At 37.5% G+C, this 18,197-nt stretch overlaps 2 protein-coding genes and 1 long non-coding RNA gene across 6 annotated transcripts; all 3 read left to right on the forward strand.

Moving 5' to 3' along the window:
- Positions 1-1,610: 1,610 nt before the first annotated feature.
- Positions 1,611-7,662, forward strand: LOC140781003 (mitotic checkpoint protein BUB3.1-like). The gene is made up of 9 exons (XM_073126752.1): positions 1,611-2,018; positions 2,090-2,220; positions 2,855-2,937; positions 4,941-5,207; positions 6,016-6,091; positions 6,821-6,901; positions 6,993-7,071; positions 7,156-7,256; positions 7,324-7,662. The coding sequence occupies exons 1-9, from the start codon at positions 1,899-1,901 to the stop codon at positions 7,406-7,408; spliced, it is 1,023 nt and encodes a 340-aa protein (XP_072982853.1). The 5' UTR covers positions 1,611-1,898; the 3' UTR covers positions 7,409-7,662.
- Positions 7,663-7,910: 248 nt separating this feature from the next.
- On the forward strand, positions 7,911-8,659 carry LOC140781011 (uncharacterized). Its single transcript, XR_012107621.1, has 2 exons — positions 7,911-7,989; positions 8,234-8,659. It is a non-coding gene; the product is annotated as an uncharacterized lncRNA (long non-coding RNA).
- A 3,712-nt stretch (positions 8,660-12,371) lies between these two features.
- On the forward strand, positions 12,372-18,197 carry LOC140800441 (phototropic-responsive NPH3 family protein NPY4-like). Of its 4 annotated transcripts, none has more exons than XM_073155243.1 (6): positions 12,372-12,746; positions 12,852-12,913; positions 13,455-14,165; positions 15,234-15,303; positions 16,177-17,352; positions 17,480-18,197. In XM_073155243.1, the coding sequence occupies exons 3-6, from the start codon at positions 14,104-14,106 to the stop codon at positions 18,008-18,010; spliced, it is 1,839 nt and encodes a 612-aa protein (XP_073011344.1). In that variant the 5' UTR covers positions 12,372-12,746; positions 12,852-12,913; positions 13,455-14,103; the 3' UTR covers positions 18,011-18,197. The 4 variants fall into 4 exon arrangements, with proteins under 4 accessions (XP_073011344.1, XP_073011353.1, XP_073011359.1 ...); XM_073155252.1 differs by having other exon boundaries at positions 12,391-12,746; positions 12,852-12,998; XM_073155258.1 differs by lacking the exon at positions 12,852-12,913 and having other exon boundaries at positions 12,492-12,746.

Consider the following 18,197-nt stretch of genomic DNA (forward strand, 5'->3'; position numbering starts at 1 on the left):
TGTGAGATAATGATATATTTATCCAAGATTTCGCCCACGAGGCAATCAAGAACGCAACATAAGCAAGTCTAAGAGCATAAACTCATGATTGATCTAGAACTAGACAAGGATTAAAAGAGTGATGGGAGTATAAGAGTGAGAGATGGATATGACTATTGTGCAGAACGTGGGAATTTTTCTGCAAGTATTCCTTGAACCTGGAAGAGGAAATAAACAAAGAGAGAGGAAATAAAGAGGTTGGCATGATCGTGGGGAGGAGTTCTTAACATTCTTAATGAAGAAGAGGAAAAAATGAACACAACTATCATGGAATTCGATCCTTGTTCCCTTTGGAGACTGCAGAATTAGCCATTGTTTCTTGGCCTATAACAAAGGACGTTGCAGATTTATAATAAACAAAATTCTAAGTGCATCAATGCTAGGTTGCAAATTATTCTCCTAATTCTTATTTCAATTTAAAAAAATATATATGTCTGTGCTCCTCATAAGGGAACTTATATTGGGTCTACTTACAAGTTATAGCTTGTTAATCTTGTCTGGACTCTCAAATTTTAATAGAGTAGTTAATTATCAAAAGTTATTTTTATAGAGTCATTAATTATCTAATGTTGGCAAAGAACTGGAGGATCTCACGCGTGGTCCTTCAGATCAATTCATGAGTTATTCTAATATTAATCTCCAATTGGGCAAATCCTTTATCAGAACTTAATTCTTATTGAAGCCATTAGAATACATTAATCTTAGTCATCACTGAGTTATATAGCCTATGGACTCACAAATTTAGAGATTGCGAATGCCAAAAAAAAATAAAAAAAAATTCTAACAGAAATATTCCCACTGGCAACAAAAATATACAAGCAATTGAGATTAGTTAGCCACAGAGATCGTGCAGAGAAAGGAAAATATTATCTTCAATTTGTCCTTCCATAATTCTTAAGGACAAGTTCTCAAATGATAATTTTTATAGTTGTAATCATGGATGTGTGGGGTACTAAAATAATTATATCGACCCATCAAATCTTGATGCGTGTAAGCTCGTGGAGTTGATGCTAATTAGATTAGTATACACTAGAGAAACAAATAGTGCTGCAAGATAATAAAATTTATGTACATATGATTGAGTTATAAATTCTTGGAACTGCTGTTATTACTTAATAATTATCATTAGGAGTACAGTACTAAGGTACTGGGAAAACCATATTATTTCCATCCGTCAATACGTGAGAAATTTATCAAGTAGTACACTACGTGAGAAAGCCATACAACTTACAGTACTAAGGAGTACAGTATTACCGTTTACTTTTATTAATATCCACATTGATATATATATATTCATCTCCTGCATTTTATTTTTAATATGTTAAAAATACTTTGATTTTATTTTATCTCTAATTATTCAAGAGTATTAATATCATTCTGCAACTATATTCGCAAGGTTGAATGTGAATACTAATAAAAATAAAATATAAGATTCTTTTAATAAATATCCCATATATATATAATGGGCTTATAAACTTTAACTGGCTCGGCCCATTGGGAAAAGAGTGTGTTGGTCTGGCCTACAAAGCCCAACTCGAATAAGATGATGGATCGGGGCTTAGTTTGTAGATGCTGGAACTGAGCCTTCGCTATGATTTAATGAAATAATCTCCAGTTCGATGATGCATCTCTTAATTACAAAATTTGAACCTCCCAGCTCCGCCCGCTCTGCTCTCAATCTATTGTCCATCTCTCTCTTCTCTCTCTCTTTAAAATCTCTTGCGAAATATACAAACAAACATCTCTTTTATTCTCTATTCTCCTCGACGCCTCGCTATCCCTGGAACCCGGCTTCTTCCATCCCCTCCTCTTCATCTACTTCAAAACCCTAGCCCTCTCGTATCCGATCTGGAGCGGCCATGAGCGCCGCCGTGCCTCCCGGCGGCGGGAGGGAGCTCACCAACCCCCCCTCTGATGGCATCTCCAACCTCCGCTTCTCCAACCACAGTGATCACCTCCTCGTCTCCTCTTGGGATAAGGTACCCCGCCAAATCTTTTGCTCTCCTCTAATGCCCGGAATCCTAATCGGCTCGATCTTTGCTTGATCCAGACGGTTCGGCTCTACGATGCGAGTGCTAATGTTCTTAAAGGGGAGTTCCTGCATGGAGGGCCAGTTTTGGATTGCTGTTTCCACGATGATTCGTCTGGGTTTAGTGCGAACGCCGATCACACGGTTCGAAGGTATGAGTTGAGCGTTTCGATATCTTGGCATCTTGTCTAAGTACTTATTTCTTTTTGTTCTATTGCTGTTGATTTTGTTAGGTTTAATTGGGAAACTGATGCTCTTGGGACTTAGATGCATAGATCCGTGCTTTATATTTTTGTTCCAGTTTTGAGTTAATTTTGGCAGGGCAAGACTGCGGAGATGATGCATAAGTGTTTTCTTGATGCTTGATGGTAGTTACTTTGGGTGGAACTGATAATTGGCGAATCTAAGAAGAGCAGTGGGGTACCGTCCTTCAGAACGACGTTCACAATGTCATCTCTGTCTAGGATGTTCTACATGGGAAGATATAAGAGTGTGATATATGGGGAGTTTGTGGCTGCTAGTTAATCTATGTCTAAAAATTATTTCTGAAACTTTAGTTTGATTATATCGCTGCTAGACTTTCACTAATTCATGCACACTTGTTCCTTTGCATCAATATTCATAATAAAGTTGCCTTTGTAATGCCTTTTCTGCAAAAACTTCAGAATAGAGCTTTGGCTAGACTAAATTTATCAATCCCGACATGTTGATCTGTAGTTATACTACCATCTTTGTGTTGGTTGTATCTTGTTGGCGAGTGGTGGAAGTCTAATCTTGGGTTTGCAGGTTTCTATTTAGTTCTAGCAAGGAGGATATTTTGGGCCGTCATAGTGCTCCTGTCCGTTGTGTCGAGTACTCTTATGCTGCAGGTACCTTTATTTACAACTGTATTTTCAATGTGAAGAATGCATTTCAGTTTGACTAATAACAATCAAATCTACTGTTTATTGTTTCCATATGCTACAACTTTAACTGAAAGGCGAGTACTTATATTTGGTTGCTGATTAACATTTATAAGGTCCAGTTTCTTCTGTAGAGTACCTCAATTATTGGTGAAAGGAAATGATATTATCTAATGTTCATTATATGCTGAGGACCCCAGTTGGATCTCTTATTTGGAACTTGTTCATCTATTATCAAAATTTTTAAGAAGATGTTGCTCTTAGGTTGCTTGCTTTAGCACTTTTAAATGCTAGTAGATAACCAAACTTTCAGTCAGATTTCTAAAGAGTTCTCCACAGATAGGGGCTATGATGAGTTTGCATGGACATACTTAACGCAAGCAGTAGAGAATGCATGTCCCAGGCATTCTGCACACAAATCTTCTTAAGCTCTTATCTAGTGGTCTCTATTCAGATTGTTCTGCCTCTTTTCCCTTTTCTTGTTTGGTTGTGTACATATATAAACTGAACTTATTATTTGCTAGAAATTTCCTAATTGTAGGGTTGTTTTTTATGATTTTAGCAAAATTGCAGCACGAAAGATAAACATTAATATTTTGAATCTTCAGTTTGACAACAGTGCCTTGTTCAGGTACCTATCTGTCATGGAGATGCAATGACCACAGAAGGTTACACCTTAATGTATGGATGGCCCCCCTGGGATTACGTCATCATGTATTGACCTGGCCATCATTTTCGTGCTTAAGAGTGGAAGAAGTGAATAAGTAAGCTATTAGAGAAGAATTAATACATTGTTTGGTGGTCTCAGAGATTTAGGGTTTATACATGGGAATGAGAAAACACAGTGTGAAGGAGCTTTAAGGCTTTTGATAGATAGTGTGTTGGTCCAATCTTGAGTTGATTTTGAATATATTCTCACAAAGAAGGTTTAAAGAAGAGTGATTAAGTATGAAGCACAGGAATATGATAGGGAAACAACCACCTACACCCTAAAATTGGCATGACCGAATGACCATTTTGAGATCCACAAACTATGCTCCTCTAGTTAACCAGGGACTACAGATGCAACACTTTTTTGACTTGGTCTTATCTTTTGAAATATTTCAGTTACATACAAGGTACCTGTGAAGGCTTCTCGGTTTGATTTTACTTATTGGGATTAATAAATAAAGTCTAGATCTTTTACAATGTTTCCTAATTTACTCTGAAATCCTCAAAGCACTATGGATGTTTAAATCAAAGGTATCTATGAGAACATAATGCTTTTGTGTAGATGATCACTAAATTTGCACTGCAGTAGGGCCATTTATTTGATGGTCATTCTCATTCAGTTAGGCTCCTCTGAAAATCAGTATAGTAGCTAAGTGATTGGATTAGGAATTTAGTGTCACAAAAGGTCTCTGACATTGGCTTATGCTAATGATAGATGCTAAGGTTTCAAGTATAGGTAGCACTAAATGTAAGAGGTTACTTGAGGCACAGTTTTTCTTTTCTTCTTTTCCTTTTCTTTTGAGTAGGTTCGTGAATTGGTTCATGAAAGACTTCAACACGGTGATACTGATGAGCTCAACATGCTAAACTTATGCATACAAACATATCTCTAGACTCAAGAACTACAGGGGTGCCATTGGCCTATAAAGCAGTTTAACAGGGAGGTGCTAAAGTTAAGAGGATTTTGAAGTACTCAAACTTATATGTTGTTTTTTCTGGCACGCTACTGTTCTGATAGTGTAGACTGTGTCTGTGGCCGTGATGATTATGCTAGTATAGTTGAGTTGATGAACTAAAACTGCTTACCAGCTTAGCCTCTACTAAACTATGTTATTTCAAAGGATAAATACTGTTCTTTAGCAGGTGACAAATTTTGTTGCTCATTAGGATATTTATGTAAATTGTATTTCTTTATTTAAAATGAAGTTTTGTACTCTTAAGATGAATGCTGGTGCTCTTTTTTTCATATGTCATGTCAGGCCAAGTAATCACAGGTAGTTGGGATAAGACATTAAAATGCTGGGATCCTAGAGGTGCAAGTGGGCCAGATCATACACTTATTGGGACATACCCACAACCTGAGCGTGTTTATTGCATTTCTCTTGTTGGCCATCACTTAGTAGTTGCAACAGCGGGAAGGCATGTGAATGTCTATGATTTGCGAAATATGTCACAACCTGAACAGCGAAGAGAGTCTTCTTTGAAGTATCAAACAAGAAGTGTTTGTTGTTATCCTAATGGGATTGGTAAGTACTTGTATGAAGTTGAAGCAATAAAGAAACTCTACCCTTTCCATAAAAGAATTTCAGCATGTGTCATAAATAGGCAGAGATGGAATATGTTAATCTTATTGCTTTAGCAGATAATATTTTTCGTATTAATTTCTTTTCTCTTCTTCAAGAATGGTAATATGCCTTGTGGGTGGGGGGAGTATGGATATGATACAGTGGGTGATGACTGCATGTCTGCACCTTCGGACCATATCCTAAATAATCTGAGAATCTATGCTAGATTATAAAAGGACGACTGCTAGCTTACCTCTGCATTCATGAAGTAATTCCGCAAAGGCTCAAACTGAGGGATTTTCCTCCTCATATATTTTATGTTAATTAGAAATTAACTAAAAGAAGGAAAGAGAGGAGGGAAATAGGAGACAACAGGGAGTTAGAAAGACATGATCTTGATCATTATGGGGGATCAATTGAGTGTCTAGTACCTATGTCTTTCTTCTGTTAGATTCACAAGTTAATTATGCAATTTTGTGAAACTGTGCTTTCTATGAGGACAACAAGTTTGATGACAATTCATATATTCTTGGTAAGAGAAGTCTAGAAAGTAGAAACAACTACAAGCCTCATATGTGACATAAGATACACTTTTTTCAATTAAATAACCTTGTAACACATTTTCATTACCATTATAAATTTTAATACAGTACTTGCATTTCATGCATAACTTGCCTTTGTCCTTTGAGAAGTTTATTAGTGTGGCATCCTATCAATCTGTAGCTCTAATCTCAAGATATTTGGTGACACAGATTGCTATTTGATTCAGGTTTCGCTCTTAGTTCTGTGGAGGGCCGAGTTGCTATGGAGTTCTTTGATTTATCTGAGGCTGGTCAAGCTAAGAAGTATGTTGTTTCTTTTACTATAATTTCCAATATGGTGCTAGAAATATTAGCACATCTGCTTGAAAAAGAAAACTGAGACTACTTATTCAATAGTTTTAAATCCCAATACATAACCACTTATCTTTCCCGAATACAACTGTAGATTCCAAATCTCTGAATCATACATAGATAGAAAAAAAAAATTTACATAACCATATATGGTTTGTAAAGCTACATAAATGTATATATATATATATATATATATAGCATATTAAAAGAATGTATCATTGACATAGATTAGGCATGTAATAAAATCACATTATATACTTATATCTACATGTACATTATGTATATGTGGATGCACATTCCAATAAACATATTGTAACCCATAGACTACTGGAGTCAACCTGGATAAACATTTTAGTAGTTGTCTAGCCGTTAGTTCGACATTGGCTAGCAATGCCGTGATGGTTGCAAGTGTTCATATATAGAACTTATATATCAGTATAGGTAAAATATTCCTTTCCAGAGTTTTTCATTATATCCTATGTTATAGAAGTTTCTAAAGCATGTGTTGCTTCTATAGTCATTGAGTGAATCTGTTAAGCTTCCATCAGTTGATATGAAACAAAATCGAAGGACAAAGACATACAAAGTTTTGTATTTTTGCAAAGTAATCTTTATAATACATGATACCAGATAGAATTACTGCTATAATTCATTTGCTTCTTCAAATGATTCTTCATCCAGGTATGCATTCAAATGCCACCGAAAATCTGAGGCTGGGAGGGACACTGTTTATCCCGTAAATGCAATTGCCTTCCATCCAATGTGAACCCCCTCTTCTCTCTGGCTCTAATGTACACCATGTATTTCTCTATGCATGCTTTTTACATTCAAGAAATTTTTTTTTTGGGTGCAGCTATGGGACATTTGCAACTGGAGGATGTGATGGATTTGTAAATGTGTGGGATGGCAACAATAAGAAAAGATTATATCAGGTACTAGTTTTTATTCAGTGAAAATACTGTAATATCACTATCTGGAAGCTGTTCATGCTTACAATATCATCTGATCTTTTATAGTACTCAAGATACCCAACAAGCATTGCAGCATTATCGTTCAGCAGAGATGGTTGTTTGCTTGCTGTGGCATCGAGTTACACTTTTGAAGAGGGAGATATATCGTAAGCATCATACACTAATATTTTCCTATCATAATGTGGTAACTAACATGTCCACTACATCTTGCAGTCATGAACCTGATGCTATTTTCCTGCGGAATGTAAATGAAGTTGAAGTCAAGCCAAAGCCTAAAGCAATGCCTGCACCTCCATGATCACATTTGTTGGAGAACGAGAGAACTAGTAGAATGTAGGTTCCTAAATGTATAAAATTTGTAGAGTACGACCCTTTTACCTTCTTTGTCTGTTGCTTGCAACATTAATCGACATTCATCTGTGCACTCAATGCCTAAAAGCCTGCTTTAGGCCCGCTGCTGATAAACCCTTTTCCTATTTTCGCGTTGCAATTTCTTATGAAAACAGGACTATTTAAAGAAAAATGGAGCAAATTGTGTGCTAAAATTGATAATCGCCAGTCTTCTATCGTTGGGACTTCAGACGTGTTCAATCTTAATTTTGTTTTCAAGAGTGACTCAACATATTTTTGTAGCAAGGATTGTTCAATTTCCTCATTCAAGAATGTACTTCCAAATTTCTTGCATGTGACAAAGTTTTCATTCTTTGAGAGAATTTTGTCTGAGCGAAAGATTAAATACTTGCAACGTCATGCACAAGTAGTATTTTGCAGAAGCTAACATCACATTCAACCTTTATCAGGAACGTACACTGCACACAGCAGGTAGAATCACCTCTTGCGGCATGCTGATAGTAAATGGAGTCAATCCAGGTGAATCAGGTTTTTAACACTCATCTGGATCCAACTATTTCCAAGCTCAAGTTTCTTCTATTTCACTTGTCGTTATTTTATATATTCTAGGATAAATCTAAGGGCCCCTTAAAAGGTCGCCCAGAAATCTATGACAGACCGAGAAAAATGAATGGCAAAATGTGTCTCTAGATATTTACGCCAACTAGGACCAGGATGTTTAGATTACTCACACTCCTTTTTCTATTTTTTTTTATTTTTATTTTTGAGATAGAGAGAGAAACTCACACACCATTATGTGGAAGGGAATAAGGTAATGCAGGCGCCACGTAACCCGGCTGCAGCAAGTTCCCACACCCGGATTGCAATTGACTCGAGCCCACATCTCCTCCTCCTCTCATTGATTCCAAGTACGCATGCAACGTGATTAAGATCTCTTGTGTCACTACGGTCAAAGACCAATGCACGCCATCACACCTATGGAAGATCTCACCAACAACTTGATATATATTCTCTCGTTGCTAACAAGTGGGCGCTCGCCGACCACGTGGCGCGAGGCACTTGGTACGATCTTGTTGGGTCCCTGACTCCATTTAAGGGAGAATTAGGAAGAGATTATTTGGTGTCAACTGCATGTCAAGTTGAGAATTTTAAATCTCACGTATTAATCACCAATCACAAATTTTCTTGGTGTTATAAAGCCAATCGAAGTTGGATTTACTTTATTAATCGGGAAGCGTACCATCTGGATGATACAATAAAGTCAATATTCTAATACAAATGGGAGACATGTGATGGAATGTGGAAGACAAGGAAGATGACCTAATGAATGATGCACATCTGATTAAATACATCTTTTAGAATAAATTGAGCGTAGAGCAGATATGAAATTTAATGCTCTTTTTGTCAACGATCTTTTCTTTTCTAAAGTTAATCCTTTCTTAGTTCCATGGCTTTGACCCAGGAGGATTGAAAGGTACGAAGCTCTGACTAGAAGGAAGGCAAACTCTAATGAGTTGCACCAATTTTACTTTACCTTCTTTTTAAGCTTAAGCTAGCAGAGAACTATAAAATCTCTTAGATTTGTTATTAAATTATCTAGCAGTCTAGATTATAAAAGTCTAGAAAAAAAAATTTACTTACTGACTGCAGGAAATATTCCTGCAGTTGGGGTTGCATAGGATCTCCCTGCCTCTGCTTTGCAAAACTTCTCTCTCTCTCTCTCTCTCTCTCTCTCTCTCACTATATATGTGGACATAAGCATCCACTGTTGAAGAATGATCAAAAAAAAAAAAGCATCCACTGTTGCTCCTCTCTTTCCGTGCCTTTTTCTTTGCATTAGCTGGCCCTTGTTGAGATGCACTGACAAATTAACAGATTGTGTTGGATTGCACCAAGCACCAACCCTTGTGCTTTGGAACACCCTTTGTGTGTCTCTCTAGTGTCTCCCCTCCTTGTCTAAGATTCTTGTGAGTTGCATGAGGACACTAAACTGATCAGAGATGAGAGAGAGAGAGAGAGAGAGCCAAGAATGCAAAATTTTGCATGTGAGGATTCTACAGGCAGAAGCATTATGCAAGAGTGGGTCCTTGGAACAATTTTGATAGCTTTACCAGGAGATCTCTTTGAGTCGAGAGATCTAGTTCCACTGTCCCCACTGTGTCATGTTCCCCATTACCACATTAAGGTGATGTGTACGTCTTCCTAGGCTCATTAGCAAAAGTTAAGCAGCAAAAATAAGAAGGGGATCCTCTCCCTATTTTGAGGGATTTCGCCTTAATCTCTGAGATAGATTAATGGGGAGTTTTGGTTTTTTATAGCCTCATGAATACTGCTTTGGGTGGTCAATATCTTATAGGTTTATTTATTTGAAGCAGCTAGAACTCTTAGACTATGATACTAATTTCAGTTCTCTTCTGGTTATTGATTGATGCTCAGTAGGCTCAACATGGTCAATTTGTATGCTTGATTTCATAGACTAACTTGTTATTTAACCCAACAACATGCGATTTGCGCCAAATCTAAGGCAAGTTTTATGTACAAGTCTTAATCGCAGATGAAAGAAGTAAACTTGCCCTAATTTCAGCATGACATGCTTGAATCAACAAAGTAGACCTAAGAGAAGTATTTTTTTTAGTTTTTTTAAACAAGTAGGTCCAAGCCTAATGGCCCTGTTTAATCTTTTAAACAAATCTAATCCGTGCGAAAAGGAGGAGACAATAAGCATGTCGATAGGCACAACTTAATAGTTTTTAAATATAGCTGGTCATCATGGGTTGCTGGCGAAAATTAGATCCTATTATAGCTTAGGCTAATTAAAGATCCTCTTTTAAAACCTTTCAATCTAATAAAGAACAACCCATGCATGGACTTATGGTGTGGTATTAAACTATAAATCTTATCCTTGATCCTATAACTGAAACACTTGAAGCATCCCAGTTCCAAGTTAAGTTCAGCTTCTGATAGATGAGAAAAAGCTGCACATTCTTGTACAGTTTGTGCTTTGGAGGCTATATTTATATAGCATGTGAATAAGAAAGATTCCAGTAGGAAATTAGAGGAACTGCATCACTACAGTGGTGAAACGGAAGGTAGCAGGTGTTATATAAATAAATTGCTAAGGGTGATAAAGTGTGGCTGGCATGAGACTGATACCACCTTCTACAACCATGGTGATGTGGCATCATCTCTGTGGATTTAAGAGCATAGTAATAGATGTTATCAAAGCCATTAAGTTTAACTTTGTTCGGAAATCATCTAGTCTAAATTTTTGCATGCTATGTATACAGGGGAGATAGATAGTTAGGTTGAGCTCACTCTTTTTTGCTCTCTCAAATTGGCAAGGCACCACTAAAGGGATGCTTGGTTCAAATATGTTGGCCTAAATATGACATTGACTATTAAGTCGGATTAGATGGTTTATCTTGTTTTTTGATGAGAAGATTATACTTATGCTAAACTAAACTCGTTTAAAAGGCCTCAATTTGGTGGTGTCGGGATGGGGTCAAAGATTGTTTCCCTTTATTTAAGTGCCACTCAATTAGAGTGTGTTTTTTGTTTGGTCTTAAACAAGGGGTGCTGATGTTACAGCAGAAAGATCCAAGTTGGTATAGAACCCTGAACTGCCTCAAAGAAAGGTAAGCATCTCTACCATCTAACCTTGAGGACAGAGCATTACTTCAGCTTATTTCTTAATAACTTTTGTTTATATTGCATACAGTGATCTACGCATTATGAGGTTATAGTGTTTTCTGATTAGTGAATTCCTGACATCAGAACTTGGCTTCCATTTTGAAAGGAGAGCTAGAAATTTCTTGGTACATAGATCATTTTGTCCAAATTATACATATCAATAGGCAATCTCAACCTCTCCCAGGATTCTGTCATCTTTGATACTTTTGATAGTGTAAAGCAGCTGACGATGCTATTTTAATTTTTATTAACAAAATGTTGGCACTTTATCAGAATAATTTCTGACTGATGCTAAGAAGTGATATCGTTAAAAATCCTTTTCTATCGGCTTCAAATTGAAGTGATGAGCTAGAATTCTTTTGCTAAATTAACTAAATAAACTTTTTAAAAAGTGAGAGAGGAGAGAAAATAAGATTGCATCATAAATGTATCCGCCGCTTACTTGTTGTAGTTCCGAAAGCAAACAGGGCTCAGAAGAAAGTGATATAAATATGCCTGCGTATAACTTTACAGCAGGAATACAGACTGTTGATGCTATTTCATAAATAAAAAAGTCATAGGCCTTATAGGCATTTAAAGCAAAATTTGATTGATGACAACTGAGACGATCATCAATGTTTACGTACGGCCTTTCTGAGTTGAAAGGTTCTACAAATCAAACGATACCTAGACGATCTTTGAAAGGTTTGTGAGAAGGTCCTCTTGAGTTGTGTTAGATTTTATCAGTTAAACTGTGTCATACTCGTTTACCATCATACACTAAGAATGAAGAAGTTGATCTTTATATATATATAATTTGATTTAGGCAAAGTAAAATAAGCAAAAGGCTCGAAGCCCTACTGCTACATGAGCATCAAGTAGTAGTCCATTACTTTCGAGGTTAACCTCTAAAAAAAAAAGATTGTCTCAAGATTGGGACTTGGGACGAGAAGAAAAAGAAGAGGAGCTGTTGACATTCTTTATTGACCACTAACTAACTGATGGATTGAATTCTTCAGATAAACAAAATGGGAGCATATAACAATGTATAATGATCACCCATGCAGGTATCCAAGGAAGAGAGCAGTCTTTTTTCTTGTAGCTGCACTGCTACAGTGGGCATTAAAGTTACTTTATAGTTGTTTAAACTCTCTCTCTCTCTATCTGTGCAGGGTAAAAGAGGAATATGTGGGTGGGAAGATGAAGCTATGATAAAGAAACAGTAAATAGCAATAAAAAGCAGTGAAAGGAGAAAGAGAAGGAGAGCTTTTTGTGTAATACTCTGCTCTCTCTTTTAAGAAAGAGGGAGAAGAGGGAGGGGGGAGGGGGGAGTTGGTAGAGGAGGAAGAGAAGGGGGAACATATACAGAGTATGTTGTTGGACTGTTGTGGCCATTGGTTCTGAGATAGTTGCTATTCCTTTAGCTTTATGCTGTTGTTTATGTCTTTGGTGGGCGTGGGCTTGGAAAGTGGGTGAGGAGGACTGACAAGTTACAGAGAGGTGGTGTGTGCAAGAGAGGGGGCATGCTGTCTCTCATTGCTGCTGCTGCCATGGAGTAGTGATTCTTTGGAGGACATCTGCAGGGTCTTTGGTGGTGTTTGTGGTGGCCTATTAAGGTGATTTGCTTTTTTACCTTTTTTTTCTTCTTCCAAAATCATCTCTATATCTCTCTTTCTCCCTTCCTTTTATTTTATTTTTTTCTTTGTATCCTTCTTAACCAGTCTTAGTTGGCCCCATCCATTCGCTCTCTCGGGTCTTGATTTCTTGGTTCTGCACTCTTGAGGTGGGTTCTTTCTTCTGCCTTCGTTGTTCATATGGGTAATGCTTTGGTTCTCCGGTACTGGGTTGCCTACGTATGCTGTCCTCAGGTGGGTCTTCATTAATGTGTGCTTGTGGTCCTTGTTGGGGTTTTCTTTCTAAAAATATTGCATTATTTCCTGATCTATGTCTGGTTTAATGTATTTGGCCCTTATTTGCTTTTATTTCTGCCCTTTCTGCAGTTCTTTGTTGGTTGGTCTCTACCACCATACGTTTTTTTAGTCTCATGGTGTTATTTCATTTATGTTTGATTTTTTTTTTCTCTCTCATACTGCTACACCCCAAGTTAAATGCTGACCATTTGCATGCAGTCTCACATGGTTTCGTGGCTCTCGTATTGTTTTTTCTCTTGTATTCCTTCTTCTGTGGGTTTTTTTAACAACTCGATAAGATTCCTTGAGCAGATCAGTGGTTTAAACCCCCTTCCTCTCCTTTAAAAAGATGCTCACTGTCTGGAGTTTCAATTCGCACATACTCTCACCTCAGTTTAATGTTTGCTGTTGCAGGAGTCCGATCACAACTGCTTGGGAGGTGGGTTTTGAGGAATGTGGATTAATGCTCTGTGTGGCATGAAGCACTAGATCTAGTAGATTCCAGAGTGGAGCAAGAACAAGAAACGAAAAAAGAAGTAAACAACTGAGGTCAGGATGAAAACTATTAAAAAAATGAGAAGGTAAGTGGTGGTGTCAGCTTAGTGTTTGGTGGGTGTCTCTGTTCTCCATCGTTTACTAGTCAGGAGAGCTTGGTGCTGTCCCCTGTGTCCTGGCCTATTTGTGACCGGATTCCTTGGCCTCTGCTACTGATCCAGGAAACAACAAAACCTTTCATTTGGACCGCATCTCTTGGTCTCCTGCCCATCTCAAGTTGGGGCAGTAAATCGAAATGGCCCTCAGAATCTAGACTCATCTTCTTTAGCTGGAAGCAATCTATTTCTTTACTTACCACTATCTCCATCTTGAAACCGTTGGAATATTCGGTCTTCGTCCTGCAAAAAGAAAGTCCAACTACCCATCTCCTATAAGCACACCTTGGTATTGTCATTGGCTTATCACTGCTTTTGTGCGGTAATTTGTTCTTGTGACTCATCAAAGTCGGCCGAAGGGACTGTGTCGAGGAAGTGAGGAATAGGAGGTGCATATCCTTTTTCTTTTCACAATGAAGTTTATGAAGCTTGGATCAAAGCCTGATTCTTTTCAGACAGATGGGAATGATGTTAGGTGATTGGAACTTCGTTTAATATCAATAAGTGCTTATTCTTTATCAGAGTTCTAGTTTCATCTGTATTTTTTGAAATTATTTATATTATTAACTTTCCTTTCTTCTTTGTTCTAATGTGTTAGCTTACATGCGAGAATCTAAATGCTTCAGATTTTTCCTTTTCTATTTTTTCTGTGTGTGTGTGTCATTGTGGCATTTGTTTGTGTAGATGTTTTCAGTTCCTCTACCTTGGTATTAGATCTGGGATCTGTAGTAGATTTATAATAATTTCTTAGTTGGACCATCTAAGATACTGAAACTAATTGAAGGGAGAGTATGCTTTCAATATACCAGGAGCTTAACCCTGCTGCAATCTATGCAAATCTTTTAAATCATTCCATGAGGTTGATTTAGAGGATAGCCATACATGTGTCTTTCTTTACTCTTCTTATTCATTAAAATGATGACAGCTGCAGTCATTTGCCTGGTGTGAGTTATGTCTATTCCTGTACTAGTAAAGATGATTTCCCCTTATTTTTAGGAACAACCATTGCATTATGAGCGACATTAGTACAGCAACATATTGATCCATATGGTTTTACCTTAGGTTGCCATTGAGTAGCATTAGCATAAACAACAGATTGATTCTTAGGATTTTGAATCAAGTATGTTGGTTACTTCTGGTGAAGTGGATAATATGGAGTAACATTTTGTACTGGTTTGCTGCTAGATATAAATTGATTTAGGAATAAGTTCTCTTTCCTTCCACTTATGAGGGATAGGGAGTCCATTGAAGGACCCTTTTAAACATATTTTCCTCTGAGAAGTATATCTGTGAGTCATTTTCATCTTTCTGGTTCTTTGTAAGTGATCGGAGAATAATCCTCAGGACCTAACAAGTGGATGATAGATACTATATGGGCTTGAGTACGCTCACCTGATTGTCAGTTTAGTTGTGGTGTGATGTCTCAAATGAATTTATATCATTGTTTTGTAAAGCTACTTAAGATTTAGAGCACATATGTAGAAAGTATGATGTGGTCTCTTGTTGTTCATTTGGTTCTTAAAGGAAATATTCATCTTTGCAGGATTGTGGCTACGGAATTGGCTTCTGACATCATTTTTCATGTAGGGAATGTGAAGTTTTACCTACACAAGGTATTGACTTTCCTCCTTTATTCCCTTTCTTATGATGGCTAATAAGTCCAGAAATTTGTCGTAAATGTATCCAGAAAATACTCAAAACTTTTATTGCTTGTTAACTTTCCAATTAATCTAAAATTTTAAGCTATTAGAGAATGTTAGTTTTCATTTTTTATTTTTTTAGTACTTTTCCTTATTTGGGGCTTGAGATATTTTGAGAGGCTCAAAAAGTGTACTTAACATAAATTGGCAAAGTTATTATATTTTAAATAACAGATGAGTCTGATAAGATTCAATCTTAGAACTTTTGCTTATATACCATGTTATCATTCTCAGAGCTTTTGCTTATATACCATGTTAATTTACTAATTACTCTAAAAGTTTAAGTTATGAGAACGGTGGTTTTATGTTTTATATATTTTGCAGCTTGGTTAATTGCCATTGTAATTGTTGCTCTTTAATTCATTAAAAAAATGTTGCACTCATAAAAATAAAAGGACTACGTCCAGACAACAGGGATCCAGTGACGAACTATGTTTTCTGAAGTTAGGTGGCAGATCATAAAGGTTACAGATATGCCTGAATACTTTTGTGTTATGTTGGTATAAATTGATAGTACAAATGAACAATTGTTATTTTCTTCCAAGTAGTAATGTGATAAAGGTTCTGCTACCATTCCTCTTGCTTTGGTCTTGATTTTGACATAATTGAATTTGTGCGACTGCATGCCAATATATCAGTTGATGGTATTATACCAATGTATTTTGAAGCACCATTCATGGAGGTTTCTGCTTCATTGATCTTCTTGTCTGTTCTCTACTCCCATACGCTTTGCATCTTTGATCTGTTTGTCATGCTTACCCTTTCTGCACCAATCACTCTATGCAGTTTCCGCTTCTGTCCAAGAGTTCTCGCCTGCAGAAGTTAGTGGCTACTACCAGTGATGAATGTAATGATGAGATCTACATTCCAGACATACCGGGTGGCCCTGCAGCATTTGAAATTTGTGCAAAGTTTTGTTATGGTATGACTGTCACCCTCAATGCTTACAATGTTATTGCAGCTCGATGTGCAGCAGAGTACTTAGAAATGCATGAGTCTGTTGATAAAGGGAATCTCATTTACAAAATTGAAGTCTTCCTCAACAGTAGCATATTCCGAACCTGGAAAGATTTAATTATAGTTCTTCAGACTACCAAGTCTCTGCTGCCCTGGTCTGAGGAGCTGAAATTGGTTAATCACTGCATAGACTCCATAGCTAACAGGGCTTCAATAGATGCTTCTAAAGTTGAATGGTCATATACCTACAATCGAAAGAAGCTTCCATCTGAAAATGGTCTGGATTCACACTGGAATGGTGTCAAGAAACAGCAAATGGTGCCAAAGGACTGGTGGGTTGAAGACCTAACTGAGCTTGAAATGGATCAATACAAGCTGGTTATAATGGCCATCAAAACCAAGGGAAGAGTCTCCACAAGAGTTATTGGAGAAGCATTAAAAGCTTATATTTACAAGAGGTTCCCATCTCTTGGTAAGGCCTCGTTGATGATACATGGAGATGTAAAAGTCCGATCATTGGTAGAGAACATTATATGGTTGTTGCCATCAGAAAAAGGTTCAGCTTCATGCAGTTTTCTTTTGAAGTTATTAAGAGTTGCAAGTTTGTTGGAATGTAGTGAAACAGGAAAGAAAGAACTCATCAAACGAATAGGCAGCCAGTTAGACGAAGCTTCTGTGACTGATCTTCTGATCCCTGCCACGGCTGGAGAGAGCACCACTTATGACATAGACATGGTTCTTAATATATTAGAAGAGTTCATGATGCAGGACAATAAAACTGTGCAACCTTGCCCTGAGGTTACTGGAGAGCTTCAGGAGATGAAGAGCCAAGCTACAGGTACTTCAATGGTAGCTGTGGCAAAGTTGGTCGATGAGTATCTTGTTGAGATTGCAAAAGATCCCTGCTTGCCTCTTTTGAAGTTTGTTGATCTTGCTGAAATGGTACCAAGTGATTCCAGACCTGTGCAAGATGGGCTTTATCGTGCTGTTGATATGTATCTTAAGGTATTGTGACAAATATCAATCATTTATATTCCCTCTTCGTGAACTATAAGATTTTGTTTTGTACAGTGTTTACAACAATCATTTGAATACCTAATGAATAGTTCATTATCTTCATCTGGGTATATAGGAGCATCCAAGCCTGAGCAAGAGCGAAAGGAAGAAATTATGCGGACTGATGGACTGCAGGAAATTGTCAGCAGACGCCTGCACACATGCCGTGCAGAATGAACGCCTACCGTTACGACTGGTAGTTCAGGTCCTCTTCTATGAGCAGGCAAGGGCTTCTGCTGCAGCCAACATCCGAGCAGACAGCAGCGGCATTGGCTCCTATGGGAGCTCAAGATCAGCAGCAACAACAAACACAGAGGATGATTGGGATGGAGTACCAACTGTCGAAGACCTCAAGTTACTCAAGTCTATGAAGCTCGCCGGCATAAGCGGAGGGAGTGAAAGGAGCAGCGGCAACAATGACAGCAAGATCGTCAACGGTAAACCGAAAGGTATCATGACACCAAAGAAGATACTAGGCAAGATCTTGTCAAGCAAAGGACAGGTTACAGAGAACAGCAGCTCAGATACATCTGGCAGCCCTGGCTCTAACAACCAGGAGGAACCCAAATCCACACCATCAAGAATCATTAGGTACTCAGTTTCTTGATCATGTGCTTGAGATATTGGGATTAAGCTAGTGCGCCTTTTTGCATGTATCATAGAAGAAGAAAGGGGATGGCATGGTTTTTGTAAAAGATTATTATGAGAGGATTGTGATCGGTAATTAGCATCGTCGTTAATATGTTATATTCCTGCAATGAAATCTGAGGAAAATCATATATGAGTTCTATCAA

This window comes from Typha latifolia, chromosome 1 (assembly GCF_019914945.1).
Source record: "Typha latifolia isolate L0001 chromosome 1, TyphaL0001v2, whole genome shotgun sequence".
Classification (NCBI taxonomy): Eukaryota; Viridiplantae; Streptophyta; class Magnoliopsida; order Poales; family Typhaceae; genus Typha; species Typha latifolia.